Source organism: Xiphophorus hellerii, chromosome 8 (assembly GCF_003331165.1).
Source record: "Xiphophorus hellerii strain 12219 chromosome 8, Xiphophorus_hellerii-4.1, whole genome shotgun sequence".
Classification (NCBI taxonomy): domain Eukaryota; kingdom Metazoa; phylum Chordata; class Actinopteri; order Cyprinodontiformes; family Poeciliidae; genus Xiphophorus; species Xiphophorus hellerii.
Genome location: NC_045679.1, coordinates 3,980,354 through 3,998,405, shown reverse-complemented (window position 1 = coordinate 3,998,405; position 18,052 = coordinate 3,980,354). Strand labels below are relative to the sequence as shown.

The 18,052-nt window shown below is 38.9% G+C and overlaps 1 protein-coding gene across 1 annotated transcript; it reads left to right on the top strand.

Moving 5' to 3' along the window:
- Positions 1–1,070: 1,070 nt before the first annotated feature.
- On the top strand, positions 1,071–1,911 carry LOC116724606 (ribonuclease inhibitor-like; the record flags this gene model as incomplete). The annotated part of the gene is made up of 2 exons (XM_032570386.1): positions 1,071–1,237; positions 1,752–1,911. Coding segments are annotated over 2 exons (327 nt in total), but the record flags the coding sequence as incomplete, so codon positions are not given.
- Positions 1,912–18,052: the final 16,141 nt, after the last annotated feature.

The following is an 18,052-nucleotide window of genomic DNA, read 5'->3' as shown; positions in this document are numbered from 1 at the left end:
AAATAGGTGTAAAATATAGGGTTGAAACAATTCCTGGAATGATTTGAGTACCTTGATTATTAAAATTCCTCTAGGAAAATTTACCTGCCTCAAAGTTTTGTTAATTTATATTTTATTATTTAGCGCACCATGTTCCGACCGGTACATTACTTGCGTTACTCGTAGCTCTGACTTCCACCTCTGAGTTGTTGATGAAAGCTAAGTGTTAGCGGCATAATGTCCAATTTTCAAGTTCGGCCCGTGGGAATCTTATTGATTGATAATAATGCCTGGGTTTTCATCATTTTTGGGGACAAACCGCACAATAAATTTCAAATTATCCCGCTTTCAACAAACGAATGGCAGGAATCATCGTGGTGGGACATGGCTGGTAAATGAGTTTCTGAGTGTGACAAACAAATGTGCCTGACCTCCAATATCCCGTATTGCCCCCCCCCCCCTTCTTACTTTCGTCCCCTGGTCTATTTCCTCCTCTCCACCCCATCTTATGTTCGTTCGCTTGCCTGGCCCCCACGCCGCAAGCTCCATGCGATGTTTCCCGTATTCTCAAACCCAAAGCTTGACAGCTATGGGGCACGGTGAGAATTAATCTATTAAAATGACTGAAGATGAATACATAAACTACAATCTGGAGTATATTAATTTTTTATAAGCATATTTGTGAGCCTGCCTCTTTATTATTAAATTGAATAGAATTTCAGATCTTTGTAGAACTTTACTTCAGGTTAACGTAGAAAGTGAACTATTATTGTTACAGGTTAATTTTCTAAAATACAGAAAAGTAACTGTTAGGGAAGCTCAAAAATTAAAAACTCGACTGATATTGATATGACATAGTAACATATCAATATCAGATTCATGCCAGATTTACCAATATGTTATTTTATAAATTTTTTTACCCGGTTATTGGATTAATCGTAAGAATAATTAATAGATTACTCGATTATAAAAATATTCGTTTACAACAGCCCAAGTAAAATAAAGTTTTCTAAAAAATAATGTTTGTAAAACAATAAAATTTTGAAGAATTGTTTAATAACAGATTTTTTCTCTGTCTCCTCAGACTGAGTGACTGTAACCTCTCAGAGAGAAGCTGTGAAGCTCTGTCCTCAGTTCTCAGCTCCCAGTCCTCCAGTCTCAGAGAACTGGACCTGAGTAACAACAACCTGCAGGATTCAGGAGTGAAGCTTCTCTCTGCTGGACTGAAGAGTCCAAACTGCAACCTGGAAACTCTCAGGTAAAATGTTCTCAGTCCTGGTGAAAACAGATTTCTATCCATTATCTGCTGCTATAAATGATGTAAATGTTATTTCAATAGTAGATTACTAAAATAAAAAATGTGTGACTGTGATGAGGCTAATCATGCTAAGTCTTGACACATAAACTCAGCTGGTTTTCATTTACTCCAGGCTGAAAGAACCAAGAAGAGAGGAATGTAGAAAGGTGGGGATCAGGTTTTAACTGTTAGTGTAACGCTGGACACTTGACAGATTGCTGCATCCTCAGTGTACAAAGAAGCATTATTGCAGATTCTTCCTCCAACCAGTTGTTAGACTTTCTCATCCATTTTACAAATGACAAATTTTGATTTTTATTTCCTACAGAATGAAGTAAAGATTTATTACCATTTTATGATATTAATATGATAATTAATATCATTTCTTGTGTGTTTTCCTGTCGTGAAAATGATCAGTTCAGACCTTGGGTTCTCCCTCAATGTTCTCATCATGTGATGAATTGTGTGTCTGCAGCTTATCAGGCTGTTTGGTCTCAGAGGAAGGCTGTGCTTCTCTGGCCTCAGCTCTGACCTCCAACCCCTCCCATCTGAAAGAGTTGGACCTGAGCTACAATCATCCAGGAGACTCAGGAGTGAAGCTGCTGTCGGCTGGACTGAAGGATCCACACTGGAGACTGGAAGCTCTCAGGTATGGAGGAACCTGCTGCAGGAGCAGAGAAGGTCTGATAGAGGAGGAAGAGGGAGAAATGTCTTTAGTCAGTGTTGGGTCTCTTTTAGTTCCTAACCTGCAAGGAATCAACCAAGAACACAAGTTAATTTTCTGCAGAAGACGGAAGCTGAGCCAGATGTGGAGAACCTCCGTTAAACACTGTCTGGGGTCAACTCCATCAGCTTTCAGTCCCCAACTGCCTTTTATTATGATTACAAGGAAAGAGGTTGGGCTTTTTCACACAGTCACACAAGCAATTAATGAAGGACCTCTACCACAAGATGTTCTGGAACCTTCTGTGGGCATTCCCTTACAAGGGCACGAGGCTGACTGTTACCAATCAGTTTCAAAGGCAGTTTATAACACAGGAATGTGTAAATGTTTCTAACTCTCAAGCAAACATCCAAAAAACAGTTAATAATGTACCAAAAGAAAAAGGAGCCAAGTAAACAACAAACAAAATAATTATATGAAAGCATAACCTTTCAAATAAACTTATAAGCAAATGAACTTAGATAATTTTTCTAACAGTCAGTTTGCTGGAAAACATTTAGTTTGAAGCTCAAAATTTATTATGCTAATTCAGTATTCGACTTGTATTTATTACAGTTAAATTATAAATATTGCTGGTAATTTTGGCTCTGTAAGTTTGCAAACTACATCTAATTAAAAATTGTAGTAATCTTTCACATGGTACTGAATGAACCTGGGAAACCGACCCATCTACTGGAACCACAATGACATGGTAGTCAGAGCAGCAGGGGGCCAAATATAGCTCCATGTGGAACCAAGAGGTTGGAGAGAGAAAATCAGTTTGAAACTGTTTCCTATCAGAGTTCAGTTTGTCTCTCTGTCTTCACAAACCAGGAGCATCATGGGCTGGGCGGGGCTTCCACTGATGGAGCTACTGAGAAAATACAAGAAGCTGATTGGCTGATGGACTGGAAGTTAAAAATATGAAGATAAATTACATCACAAATCAGACAGTATTGGTGTTGTGGATAGGCGTAGCGCGGGATCACATGGTGCTATTAGTGATTATAGATCACCTGTTGCTCACCCGGTGACTTTAGTCAGTGGGTGATGGGGGAGGTTTACTTTTTACTGACCGCTTCAAGCTAGTATGTTTTTGTCTTTGATCACTGTTTAAACCTGCAGATCTGGTTTTAATTCTGCTTTTGGACGCAAATATCTGATATCCACTGATGTTCTGCCTTTGAATTTTGATGATATTGAGGAAAATAAAATCATCTTAACTGCAGCTTGGATTGAAGTTTTGATCAGCTGGAGCGTCAACAATGATTCTCCTATTCAGCTGATCAGCGACTTTGTTTGACAGTCGCTAATATTTGGTAATAAAGAGACATGGCTGAGAGCAAATATAGATTTTAATATAAGTTTAAATGTTTCAGTGACAGGAAGAAAGGAACAAGAGGAGGATGAGCAACATCTAGAAATGATCATCTACATTCAGAAAAATAAGTAGAGGAACTGATCAGTAAAGATATAACTATTATTATCAGTAACATGTGGTAACTTTAATGCATATGGAAAACAATGGGATGGAAACAGAACACTGAAAGTAACTGAAAGAGCAGCAGAAGAACATTTAGAGGGAACGAACTGATGATGTTTGAATGATGGAAAAGAGACAAAAACATGTTGATCCAGGAAATGGATCAGTCCTTGATTTAACTCTAGTGTCTAGGAAGATTTCAGCTGATTGTGGAATATTCTTCTGACTAAGAACGTGTGGAGTGCATGGAGCTAAATAGGAACTGAAAATAATAATGAATTTATTCTGATTCAACCATCTTCAAACTGTCACATCACTCATTCAGGAGTCTAAGGAGTTCAGCTGTTAGATTTCTATGATGATTTACTGAGGATAGAAAAGACATTAAAACAATGTTGGATGGAGCTTCAGACCAATCAGCCCCCAGAAGCAAAGATGAGAAGAAAAGCAGCTCCATGGTGTCAGATGGATGTTTAAAAGTTCTCAGAGTGAAATAAATAACTTCAGATTTTAAGCAAACCTTTCAAATTTATTGAAGTTGTGGGTTAAAATACAAAACACATGAAAAAGTGAATAAAACTATTCATAAGACAAAGATTTAGAAGTTTAGTAGCTTTATCTATTTGACAGTTTGATCTCCACCAGGAGGCGACATCTGGAAAATGATCAAACGTATGAAAGCAATCAGGGAATAAAATAAATCCCTTGTTTTCCAGAAGGAAGGAAGAATTGCAGTGAATGATGAAAAAAGTAGAAAAAGTAAAAATGAGAGTAGAGGAACTCGTTCAGATCCAAAGTTCTGATAAATTTACTAAGAAAGATAAAAAAGACAAGATCAGCTCATCCAGAACTTCTGCAGTGGAGGGAGGATTACTTTTACAACCCATTACTGCAGCTGCTGGATTCAGGATGCTGCTACTTCTTCTGGGCCTCATTGTAAATGTGTGCTGCGCCACCTGGTGGTGTTGGTTGGTAGAGGAAGCGCTGAAAGAGACTGATGGTCTGACCCCCCTCCTCCTTTCAGGGTGGAGCCTGCTGGAGTCCCATTCTTGACACCAGGTCTGAGGAAGTGTAAGTGTGTTTTTCATCTGATTCATGACAACAAAGCAGCTCACATTCAGCCATCTTCAAACTATCACATCACTCATTCAGGAGTCATCATCAAAGTGTCAATAAATGATCAATAACTGCAGCTGGATTGTGTTTGTTCTCTCCATCAGATTCCTGTCAACTCACCATCAACACAAACACAGTGAGCAGAGAACTCAAACTGTCTGAAGACAACAGGAAGGTGAAATATGTGGAGGAGCTTCAGTCATATCCTGATCATCCAGACAGATTTAATTACTGGCCTCAGCTGCTGTGTAGAACTGGTCTGACTGGTCGCTGTTACTGGGAGGTCGAGTGGAGAGGAGATGTTAATATATCAGTGAGTTACAGAAGAATCAGGAGGAAAGGAGGCAGTAGAGACTGTGTGTTTGGATGGAATGATCATTCCTGGAGTCTGAGATGCTCTAATGTTCATGGTTACTCTGTCAGTCACAATAACATAAAAACTCATCTCTCCTCCTCCTCTGTCTCTAACAGAGTAGCAGTGTATGTGGACTGTCCTGCTGGCATTCTGTCCTTCTACACAGTTTCCTCTGACTCACTGATCCTCCTCCACACCTTCAACACCACATTCACTGAACCTCTGATTCCTGGATTTGGGTTCAATTATTATGGTTCCTCAGTGTTTCTGTGCTGAGTTGAGTCTAAAGAGTCTAAAGAGTCTAAAGATTTTCATCCTGCTAGAAAATCTCTCACTGATTAAAAGATAGTTCAGTCTCTACATGTCTGTTTCATTCAGAAACATATTTTCATGGATCTGTAACCCACAATTAGTAAAGGACTTTTATTTTTGCGGGCCCACTTCCTGTTTTGCCCGAACGCTGCTAACTTATTTAAAGCCACGCCTCCAGTGCGCAGTAAAAGATCCTCACCTGTTCCACTGTGATTGTGGCTTGCTGTTGGCGTCTTCCTCAGGAATTCCTCAAACAATCTTTGAACATATTGATTTGATTGCTGGGTGAGTTTATTTGTTAACAGTGTTATTTTTTCCTTGTGGTATTTCTGCTCGATTGCTCATTGGAGCGTTGTTTTATTAGAATCACTGGCATTGCTTACCTGGACCATCACCAGGATTCTGTTAGTGCTGATTGTGGCTAAGTACGCCCCACTCTCTTCAAAAAGGTAACTTGTTGCTGAAGTTTGTGCGTATTCTGACACCTTTACATTGATGCCGAGGCACTGAAGTTTAAACTAAAATTGATCAGAACAGAATGTAGCTACACTTAAATTGATATTGCGCAGTATATTTATTTATTTATTTATTTATTTTCCTTCCCTCACTCTGCTTGAGTATTTGACAATTAATTTATTTTATTTTTCTTGATTGATATTTTGGAAGTGCACTTTAACTTTAGCACTTTAATTTTAAATTGATTAGTTGAAATATGATGGTTTTGTTTCATTTAAATTATGGTTAATTTAACCTGATTGAAATGTTTGTTTAATTATTAGGAATCTAATTATTGCATTTGCATTTAGTATGCATAAACTAGATGTTTAAATTTAATAATTATTTCCTTTGTATTATATTTGTTTCTGATAAAACACTTAATGGGTTTTCTGACCTTTTAGGTCGGGTTTTTTTTTCCACCTGTCGGATTAGATCCTCATCTGGATCGAAAGATGGCGAGCTAGAAATGGACTATGGACTTTATGATTTGGAAATCAATTTATTCTGAGTCAATTCTCATGTGTCTCATTGTGTTATTGTAATTGTATGTTTTTTTATTCAAATCACTTAATATATATATTCACCAAAACTAAAAGCACTGCCTCCTGTGTTATTTCACACCTCAGGCTCCTTAAAAGGCCACTCTTCCGATGCTGCTTATGTAGCCGCAGTTAGCTGCCTAGCCCATAACTGTTACATTACTTTGGCGAGCTAGCCAGGAGCCTGATACTGTGAATGTTTTGGTGAATGTGTTTTGTGGTTTGGTATTGAAATATGGATTTCTTTGATCAAGTTGGTATCAATGTTGCTAATTCTGTCATCATTAGTGGTGTAACGAACACTCAAGCAGATGATGAGATTGTCAATCTTTTACGTAGTTATGGTGGAATTAAGGTTTTTTCTGTTACTGCATGTGAGAGTCCATTTTATAAAAACCTGGCCGTTGAATTCATTAATTCTGCAGATTTGGAAAAGCTAAAATCGCTTTTACCATATGTTTATCCATCTCAGGTTGTAGAAGATGTTATATTTGTTGTTAAATTGCTTTCAAGAGAGTGCCCTGCCACAGTCACAGTGGACACGACCTTACCTCCCGATTATCTCCATGAACTGAAACGTATTTCCCAGCAGAGTGGACAATCATTTGATGACGTTTTAAGAGGAGTTTTTGAACAAATAAGTGCTCATTTAGGAATAGCGGCTACCGGAGGGGAGCCTGATGGGGATGATGAAGGGGATGGTGATGAGGAGGATATTGTTGAAATACTTACCATTGAAAGAGAGTCCAGTCAGACTCAGCCATCTACTCTTCCCGCAAACCAATCAGATCAGTCCACCACCTACCAGCAGGGACCACAAACTCAGCCTAATCCAACTACAAATGTGGGGCCGAGAATTTTCCTCTCGGGGAATGATCTGAATCCTTCTGGGGTTCAAAGGGTTGTTGTCGAACACATTGTGCGCAGAGATGATGTAAATCTTCAACCTCTGTCTTCATTTAGACTACGCACCTTTTCAGGAAGACTTCCAAAACCTCAGCATGAGGCAGATTATGAATCCTGGAGGTCTCAAATAGAACTCTTAAATGCAGATCCAAGTCTTGCACCTTTACATGTTACAAGGCGCATTTTGGAAGGTTTACTCCCTCCAGCTGCTGACCTAGTGAAGGGTTTGGGGCCTGGTGCCCTGCCTGCAACATTTTTGCAGGTACTTGATTCTGCATATGCCACTGTTGAGGATGGAGAAGAATTGTTTGCAAAATTTTTAAACACGCTTCAGGACCATGGGGAACGACCATCTTCTTATCTGCAGAGACTCCAGTTGGCTCTCAGCACAGTGGTGAAGCGTGGTGGGATTCCAGCCACTGAAATTGACAAATATTTGTTAAAACAATTTTGTAGAGGTTGCTGGGATAACAGCATGATTAACAAACTTCAACTAGAAAAGAAAAAAGACCAACCACCTCCTTTCTCAGAGCTTTTATTAACACTCAGAACAGAAGAAGACAGACAGTTGGCAAAAGAGATGTTAATGAAAAAACATATTCCATCAGTCAAGCATCGTGTCAGTGCACAAGCTCACACTACCAGTTCATGTTCATGTAGCCATCTATCAGACTCAGGTGCTATCGAAGACCTAAGGAAGCAAATGTTAAAGCTGCAGAGTCAAATGTCAGCCCTGCTGTCTAAGGACTCTAATTCTGCTAAACCAGAAAATCAGATGAAAAAACAGAAACCAAAATCTGGCCAGACCAGTAATAGGCCAAAGCCCTGGTTCTGTTTCAAGTGTGGACAGGATGGTCACATTGCTCCCAACTGTTCCAGTCAGCCAAATTCCAGCTTAGTTGAAGAAAAACGCCGCCAGCTCAAACACAAACAGCAGTCCTGGGACAAAAGTAAGCCATTAAACTAGAAGCAGTTCTTACTGAGGGACAAGTGGGAGCTGCAACCAGTGAATGTCCCCACACTAAAGACTCATTTTCATATTTTTCATTACCTAAAGGATTAGTGGGCACAAGGAGTACTGGTGAGGTGAAGATTAAAGGGATCAATTTTCATTACCTCTTGGACACAGGTTCCCAAGTCACCACAATTTCACATTCCTTCTATAACACCCATCTATCAGATCACAAAATAAACCCAATAAATGATCTTTTGGAGATAGAAGGTGCAAATGGTCAGAGGGTGCCTTATATCGGATATGTGGAACTCTGTTTGACATTTCCCCCTGAGTTCACAGGAGAAGAGATGGACATAAATACCTTGGCCTTGGTTGTTCCAGACCTGCGATCATCACAACCTCCTGTTCTGATTGGCACCAACACTTTGGATGTTGTGTATAACCAGTGCTGTCAGTCACAGTCTGAGTTCCATCCTGTGCCTTTTGGATATAGAGCAGTGCACAAAACTTTGGAGATAAGGCATAAACTAACAACTGATGACTATCATGGCATTCTAAAAATGCAGTCATCCATCCCACAGGTTGTTCCTGCACAGAAGACTGTTGTGCTGGATGCTCTTCTTATTTGCCCATTACTGCAAGGTGAAAAAGAAGTAGTTATTCAGCATCCAACCTCTTTCTCTCTACCTGGTGGTTTGATAGTAAAATCTAGTCTTTTTGATTTACCTCCTGTACAGCCTGCTTCTCTGCCAGTGGTGATCACTAATGAATCTAACCATGACATTGTGATTCCAGCCAGAGCAGCCATCGCTGAAGTCAGTACCATCCAAACCATTCTTTACAAAGAGCAGAGTGTGCATCAACCTTCCCATAGTTCCGAGCCAAATCCAACCAAATTGAACTACAACTTTGGAGATTCGCCGCTCTCAACTGAATGGAAGCAACGTATAACAACCATGCTCGACAGTATGTCAGATGTTTTTTCAAAGCATGATCTTGATTTTGGTCGTACAGATAAGGTCAAGCATGAGATCAAGCTATCAGATCCCACTGCTTTTAAACAGCGACCAAGACCCATCCACCCCCTAGATGTGGATGCGGTACGTAAACATATTCAAGAACTGCTGCAGTCTGGTGTTATACGTGAATCCAACTCACCCTTTGCTTCCCCCATAGTTGTAGTGCGGAAGAAAAATGGTGCAGTACGGCTCTGTATTGATTACAGGAAGTTGAATGCACAGACCATCAGGGATGCATATGCTTTGCCAAAGCTGGAGGACACATTTTCAGCACTGTCTGGCTCGACGTGGTTCTCCACACTGGATTTAAAATCTGGTTACTACCAGATTGAGATGAATGAATCAGACAAAAATAAAACTGCATTTGTCTGTCCGCTTGGATTTTACGAATTTAATCGTATGCCTCAAGGTGTAACTAATGCTCCTAGCACCTTTCAACGCCTCATGGAGCGGTGCATGGGAGACATGAATTTAAAAGAAGTGCTTGTTTTCATTGACGATTTAATAGTGTTTGCACCAACTCTAGAAGAGCATGAACTTCGGTTGAAGAAAGTTCTTCAACGCCTGAAAGAATTTGGATTGAAGCTGTCAGTTGAAAAGTGTGTTTTCTTTCAGACATCTGTTCGCTACCTTGGACATGTAGTTTCAAGGGATGGAGTGGAGACAGATCCAGACAAGATTTCCACCTTAACATCTTGGCCGGTTCCTCAGAATTTAAAAGAGCTCAGATCATTCCTTGGTTTTGCAGGGTATTATCGCCGGTTTGTGGAAGGGTTCTCATCAGTGGTCAAACCTCTCAATGAGTTAACAGCTGGATATCCACCCTGTCAGAAAAAATCAAAACAGATGAAGTTGCAACATTACCTTGACCCCAAAGAACCCTTTGCTTCTCGCTGGACAACTGCTTGCCAGCAGGCCTTTGAAGAGGTAATCCGGAAGCTCAGTACAGCACCAGTTCTTGCATTTGCAGACCCAGGTAAACCCTACATATTACACACAGATGCTAGCTCTACTGGCCTTGGTGCAGTTTTGTACCAAGAACAGGATGGGCAGAACAGGGTGATTGCATATGCCAGCAGAGGTCTGTCCCGCAGTGAAAGTCGATATCCTGCCCATAAACTTGAGTTTTTGGCCCTCAAATGGGCAGTTACAGAAAAATTTTATGACTACCTGTATGGATCCGATTTCACTGTGGTTACAGATAGCAACCCATTGACATATCTGCTAACTTCTGCTAAATTGGATGCTACAAGCTATAGATGGCTTTCTGCTCTTTCAACTTTTACTTTTAAGATCATTTATCGGGCTGGCAGGTTAAATGTGGATGCTGATGGTCTCTCTCGGCGACCTCATGCTGAAGAGGTGGCTGATCCTTTGTCTCTTAAGGAGAAAGAGAGAATATTGAAGTTCACTGAACAACATCTGGAACATCCATCCTGTATTTCCATTGACCAGCACTCAGTCCAAGCAATATGTGACAGGCAACTGGTGTACAGCTCACCCAACCTGGACCAGGTTGTTGCTCTTGTGCAAACCCTCTCCATTAACACTGACAGTTTACCAGACAGTTTTGTTAATGATCTACAGTTCTCTTCACCTGTTGTGCCATCTTTCTCTGAAGGTGAAATTGCTGACAAACAGAGAGCCGATCCAGTCATTCAGCACATCATCGCTCAGTTGGAACGAGGGGAAAACCCACCGCCATTTCTGAGGGAACAGCTCCCCGATCTGCCATTACTCCTGCGAGAGCTTACACGCTTGGAGCTCCATAATAATGTTCTTGTCAGGAGGAGGAATATTGGAGGTGAGCTTACTTACCAACTTGTACTTCCAGAGGAATGGCGGCCTGAGGTCCTCAACCAGCTTCATGACCAGATGGGCCATTTGGGTACAGAAAGGACTCTGGACCTCGTCAGATCACGGTTCTTCTGGCCACGAATGGCAGTTGATGTCTGTAACAAACTCAAGAACTGTGAGAGATGCATCCGAAGAAAAGCACAACCTGAGAAAGCTGCACCACTTGTTAACATTAAAACCTCAAGACCACTCGAACTTGTCTGCATGGACTTTCTCTCCATAGAACCAGACCGAAGCAACACCAAAAATGTTCTAGTGATAACTGATCATTTCACAAAATATGCTGTTGCCGTGCCAACCCCAAACCAAAGAGCCAAAACCGTAGCAAAAGCGCTATGGGAGAATTACCTTGTCCATTATGGAATGCCAGAGCGTCTCCATAGCGACCAAGGGACTGATTTTGAATCTCATACTATCAAAGAGCTCTGTCAGATCACAGGAATCCAAAAGATTAGGACCACACCTTACCATCCCCGTGGCAATCCTGTGGAGCGATTCAACCGAACACTCTTAAACATGTTGGGTACGCTGCAAAAAGAAGATAAAACTCACTGGAAAGATTTTGTGAAGCCATTGGTACACGCTTACAACTGTACCCGAAATGATGTCACTGGATACTCCCCATATGAATTGATGTTTGGTCGGCAACCCCGCCTTCCTGTTGACTTAGCTTTTGGACTGCCTGTGTCTGAAAAACCATCTACATCTCATTCACAGTATGTTGAAAAGCTCAAGTCACATCTCAAAGAAAGTTATAAGATTGCAACTGAAAACGCTGAGAAAGTCATGTGGAAGAACAAACTCAGATTTGACAAGCAAGTCACAGCTGCAGAACTCTCAGTTGGAGATAGAGTTCTGGTTAGAAACGTCAAACTACGAGGCAAGCACAAGCTTGCAGACCGGTGGGAATCAGACGTGTATATTATTCAGAAGAAAGCCGGCACTCTTCCAGTATACACAGTCAAACCAGAAGGCAAAGATCGTCCCATCAGGACCCTCCACCGTGACCTGCTGTTGCCTTGTGGCTACCTGTCCCCAGCCTCTAAACCAGAACAGATAAAGCCAACAACAGCAATTGTACCTGAGACTTCAGAAAATGTAGATCTTTTAGACCCTGAAAATGAAGAACTGTTTTTATTTGACTTACCTGATTTCTCCAGCTCCTATGTCACCAGAGTTACAACTGAGGTTGACTTACCTGCTCCTACATCTACTGTCGCTCCTATGCCTGTGGATCCGCCTGGCCAGCATCCCCAGAGCTCTTTGGAAGACGAGGTTGGTGAGGAAAAGGAAGTGGAGTCTGGACCTGAACCTATTGCTGAACTGGACATGGAACAAACGGCTGAAGATGGAACAGATTCTGATGACTCAGAGCCTCTTGTGGAAAATTCCTCCTCTCAATCAGGACCCGTCTCTCCTCACCCAGAATCTGCATCCTCTCCAGGACAATCTAGCATGTTAAGTGATTCTTCTTCTGCAAAACTCTCCAGCCCAGATCCTGAACCACCTGTCAGACGCTCTACCCGAACACGTCAGCCACCAACTCGTCTGCAGTATTCAACACTTGGTCATCCACTTCTGCAGAGCATCCAGACCCTGTTTCAAGGACTCAGTACAATCTTTACATCTGCTCTGGAACTGGATGAGACCTCTGTGACCTCTACATCATGTGACAGTGTGGTGTGTCACCAGCCGGTTACATGTACGAGGCCGTACATGAGTTTAGGGGGGGAACCTGTAACCCACAATTAGTAAAGGACTTTTATTTTTGCGGGCCCACTTCCTGTTTTGCCCGAACGCTGCTAACTTATTTAAAGCCACGCCTCCAGTGCGCAGTAAAAGATCCTCACCTGTTCCACTGTGATTGTGGCTTGCTGTTGGCGTCTTCCTCAGGAATTCCTCAAACAATCTTTGAACATATTGATTTGATTGCTGGGTGAGTTTATTTGTTAACAGTGTTATTTTTTCCTTGTGGTATTTCTGCTCGATTGCTCATTGGAGCGTTGTTTTATTAGAATCACTGGCATTGCTTACCTGGACCATCACCAGGATTCTGTTAGTGCTGATTGTGGCTAAGTACGCCCCACTCTCTTCAAAAAGGTAACTTGTTGCTGAAGTTTGTGCGTATTCTGACACCTTTACATTGATGCCGAGGCACTGAAGTTTAAACTAAAATTGATCAGAACAGAATGTAGCTACACTTAAATTGATATTGCGCAGTATATTTATTTATTTATTTATTTATTTTCCTTCCCTCACTCTGCTTGAGTATTTGACAATTAATTTATTTTATTTTTCTTGATTGATATTTTGGAAGTGCACTTTAACTTTAGCACTTTAATTTTAAATTGATTAGTTGAAATATGATGGTTTTGTTTCATTTAAATTATGGTTAATTTAACCTGATTGAAATGTTTGTTTAATTATTAGGAATCTAATTATTGCATTTGCATTTAGTATGCATAAACTAGATGTTTAAATTTAATAATTATTTCCTTTGTATTATATTTGTTTCTGATAAAACACTTAATGGGTTTTCTGACCTTTTAGGTCGGGTTTTTTTTTCCACCTGTCGGATTAGATCCTCATCTGGATCGAAAGATGGCGAGCTAGAAATGGACTATGGACTTTATGATTTGGAAATCAATTTATTCTGAGTCAATTCTCATGTGTCTCATTGTGTTATTGTAATTGTATGTTTTTTTATTCAAATCACTTAATATATATATTCACCAAAACTAAAAGCACTGCCTCCTGTGTTATTTCACACCTCAGGCTCCTTAAAAGGCCACTCTTCCGATGCTGCTTATGTAGCCGCAGTTAGCTGCCTAGCCCATAACTGTTACAGATCCAAACTGTTTCTTGGTTAAACTTTTCTACACAACCCTGGGATTATTCCAGGATTATAACTGGATCAACTTGTTGTTTTTTCTGTTTCCAGTCAAAGATTCACAATGAATCTCAGGATGTTTTGTTTCTCTCTTGATTTTTTACTTTCATTCATCATTCAGATTTCTTTTAATTTACGACAGTTTTTCTCAATCCCTGGACATTTATTTGTTCCTGTCAACTCATATATTCATAAATTCGTCTTGGATTCAAATGTTATTTTTTGTATATTTACTGCAGCTCTACTTCATGTGTTTTAGTGAACAATAAACACATTTTATTCTGAATTTTATTAATTTGCTGCTCATCCTGTTATGTTCCTGAAAGAAATGGTGATTGTCATGTTATTATCAATTTGGTCGTAAAAAGTTAATATTTATACAAAGACAGCCTTCAAACCTGACCCAGTTCCACTGGTTCTGTCAGGAGGAATGGACCAGAACTCCAACAACCTCTCAGGAGAACCTTGTGGAGGAAACCCTAATATTTGACGAAGTCAGACAGTTTAATGGAAATTTGACCAAAACCTGACGAGATAAAATTCAGGTTTACTGGAGGTTATCTAGAGTACTGGGTCCTAAATGTTTTGACTTTATATAAATAATATTTACAATGAATCTAACTGGTTCACATTTACTTTATTTGCTGATGGTTCTACATTATGCAGCTCTGGGATGTTTTTAGAAACTTCTCAGTTTAATGGACCCACCATGTTGGAGACCATTAAATACAAGCATTGAAGAAATTTTATGGTAAAAAATAAAATATCACTAATTTATGGCAAAAGAAAAGTTTTGATATTTAGTAACAAGAAAATAAAAAGTGATGTCAAGCTCATGATAAAACTGAAATAAAAGGAGTTTATGAAATCTGATTGTTGCAAATGATAATAGACCACAAATTGGAAGGATCATCTTGACAAAATGTTTTTGACATTTAAAGTTAAAATGTAAAAAAAACTACTGCAATGTTGAATAAATAGAATTATTTTCTAAATAAGAAATCACTTTACATGTTACATTGTTGCTTAATGTTTCCATACAATTAGAGTGAAGATCTGGTGAACCTTTTATAAATCCAACACAAATTCTCCAGAAGAAACTGATCTGAATTATAGCTGCGCTGGTTATTTTCATCCAGCTAATTCAAATTCAGTTCAAAAATACTTAATTGATCCCAAAGAGAAATTAAATGTTGCTGTAACTTATAAATTCAAAGTCTTCAAAGGTTTATTGTAGATCATGATGGCTGTTGGTAGGTAAGATCTCTTAACCCCTTCATGCATTAATTATGATTTTTTTTTTAAGTCAGTGTTATTTTTCCAAAGTGTTTTTGATTTTCCTAAGACATAAAATTGGTGTGAAACGAATTTTTTTTTTTAAAAAACAACAATATTGAACATGACAGTTTTCTGTAAGATGACAGTTCAGTCTCTTCGTTTATAAACCTATAAAAATGCAAATGTATCTTGTATGAAAATGTTCAAAGCACTGAGGTTGCAAACAACACATTGGATGAAAATGTATTTAGTTTTTTGTGTGTGCAGGCTGGTTCAATGCATGTTGATATTTTTGGCATCAGTGATGTATGGCCAGTGTTCTCCAGGCCTCAGCCTGATCTCATGTGGTGCCTTAGACCAGTGGTGTCCAAAGTCTGTCCTGGAGGGCCGGCATCCTGCATGTTTTAGTTCTCTCCCTGATTCAACAAACCTGGACCAAATGATGGCTCATTAGAAGGCCTAAGCAGGACACTGACATGCTAAGGAGGAAGTTACAACCAGGCAGAAAACTAGACCATGCAGGATGTTCCTAGAGACATCACTGCCTTACTCACCAGTCTGTGTTTTGATGGTGATGGGATGAGACTGGCACACTTGAGCTGCCGGATGAATCCTCATTTATTATCACACGAGCTACAGATGCCTTGAAATTCAAAAGATTCATCGTCTCCAAGAAGTAAAAAAAACACTTAGTATCATGTCAAGATGAAGACCTGCTCTGATGATCAATACATTCTTGACCTTGGGTGTCTGAGGTATGACGAGTTTCCATATTCATTCCTGGAAATGTCTCCAATTCCTGTTCTGCTAAGGCCACATTTTCTTTTCTTGTTTGACATTCATACTGGTTTGTATTCTGTCATTTGCTGCATCTTCAGTTATTTCATGTCCCTCAACATCTTGATTTACCTCAGTGTCCAAAGGTTCTTCATCATCCTCATCTCTGTCACTACTCCTGCCACTGGCCAGCAAAGTATAAAAACTTTACTTCTTAATGGAAACAATGGAAATTTTTTCCTTTCAAAATCTTCAAGTTAAAAACTAAAATATAGGTCCGTGCTTTCACAGCCAAAATACTTGCTGGAAATGGTACAGTTTGTAGAACTATAGTCACAGTAATGATATCAATACCTGCAAAAATATTGCCACTGATGCATGATGTCCACTCTAGTGGACAAGTGATTAGTTGTAATTTTCTCCAAACACAAAGTTGTTATTTGGATAATACATCAGTATTATTATCTTTAGGGATTACTTTACATACAGGAGAAGGAGATACTGGATATTACTGATTTGTCCAGCATTCTTTTGTCTGTTTGCCATAGTTGGATTTAACTAAATTTTCTTGTACTTTAGGTGGATGGCCAGTAGATGGCAGTGTATTGTATGATGCACTAATGTTCACTTTAGTGGTCTGTGTGCATTTATAACAATAAACATATATATAGTATATATAAGAAAATATCTGTCCACTGTAGTGACCGCAACACATAGTAGGTAAAATACTACTCACAGTGCATACTTTAAAATTGTATTATTAAGTTGAATCAGAAGATCATTGACAATGTATAAAGTCTATAATAAACTCATTTTGTGGTGTATATATTATTACATAATAATAATAATGTATATGCATTATGTTATGGGATGCAGGTCTGTCCATTGAATCCTTGACCTGCCGGTTCATTGCACTTTAGATAGTGGGACATTTTGATGAGCTCTGGGTTCCCCAATGATCTCATCCAGTACTTAATCCATGTCGACTTTCTGCTCATATTTAGGTTTGGTTTTCAGGTAGGTTGTCTCAGAATGCTTATTTTATCTCTTATTATCTCTTATTTTAGTCTGGCTCACCAAGATTATGTCACACACATGACAACAGATACACTTATTTTGTAATTTTATTTTTATATGTTTTTCTTAGTGTGGACCTAATACTATGTTGTAGAAAATAAAACTGACATAAAGATATAATTTTCTACATATTTCTTATCTAAAAATTAAAATCTTAACATATGTGGAATACAAGATGTTAGCTTTGTTAGCTAATATGTTTATGGTGACAACTATGATATGAATTTATTTATATATTTTCACAATAAAAAATGTGAAAGTGTTGCTTTAATTTTGTGTTTAATCATTAAACCACTAAACTTTGCTTCAAGTTATTGATATTTAAACTGAACAGTTTTGTGTTAACGTGTAATTTAACTTTGATTAGAAGATTAAAATTTGGAAAAGGTTATTTACAGTTGAAACCAGATAAAAAATACACACATTTATTTTCTCACTAGAAACTATTTATAATAAGAACTACATCTTGCCTTTAAAAAGCTAACAAAAACATACTGAAAATATAGATTACAACATTCTTTGTTTTAACTGACAGCCATGTTGCTAGGCAGTTGCTATGACAACATAAACAAACCACAACAATGCTAGCATATTACAACTTTTACTCATTTACAATTTTGAGTTTTAAGCCTGATATTAACAACGAGGCTTAATCAATCCTAACCAACTTTCAACAAGATTTATAAATCAATAGTTTTAGTTTTTATGTTTTACTTTTCATGTTGTTTACATCGATTTATTATAAATTTTCTTTCACACTCTCTTTTTCCACAATACAAAAGAAAATAAATGTTTGACTAAACAAGCAAAATTAACTTCAAAATGTTTAGATATTGAAAAAAGTTCTATAGATTATCATATATGGCCCGTGTGTCAAACTCAAGGCCCGAGGGCCAAATCTGGCCCGCCATAGCTTTTTATGTGGCCCTCTAGACTCCAAATCATAGCAATGGGCCCCTCCAGTTTTTACAAATAACCGCAAAATTCACACAAAAATCAACAGATCCCCAC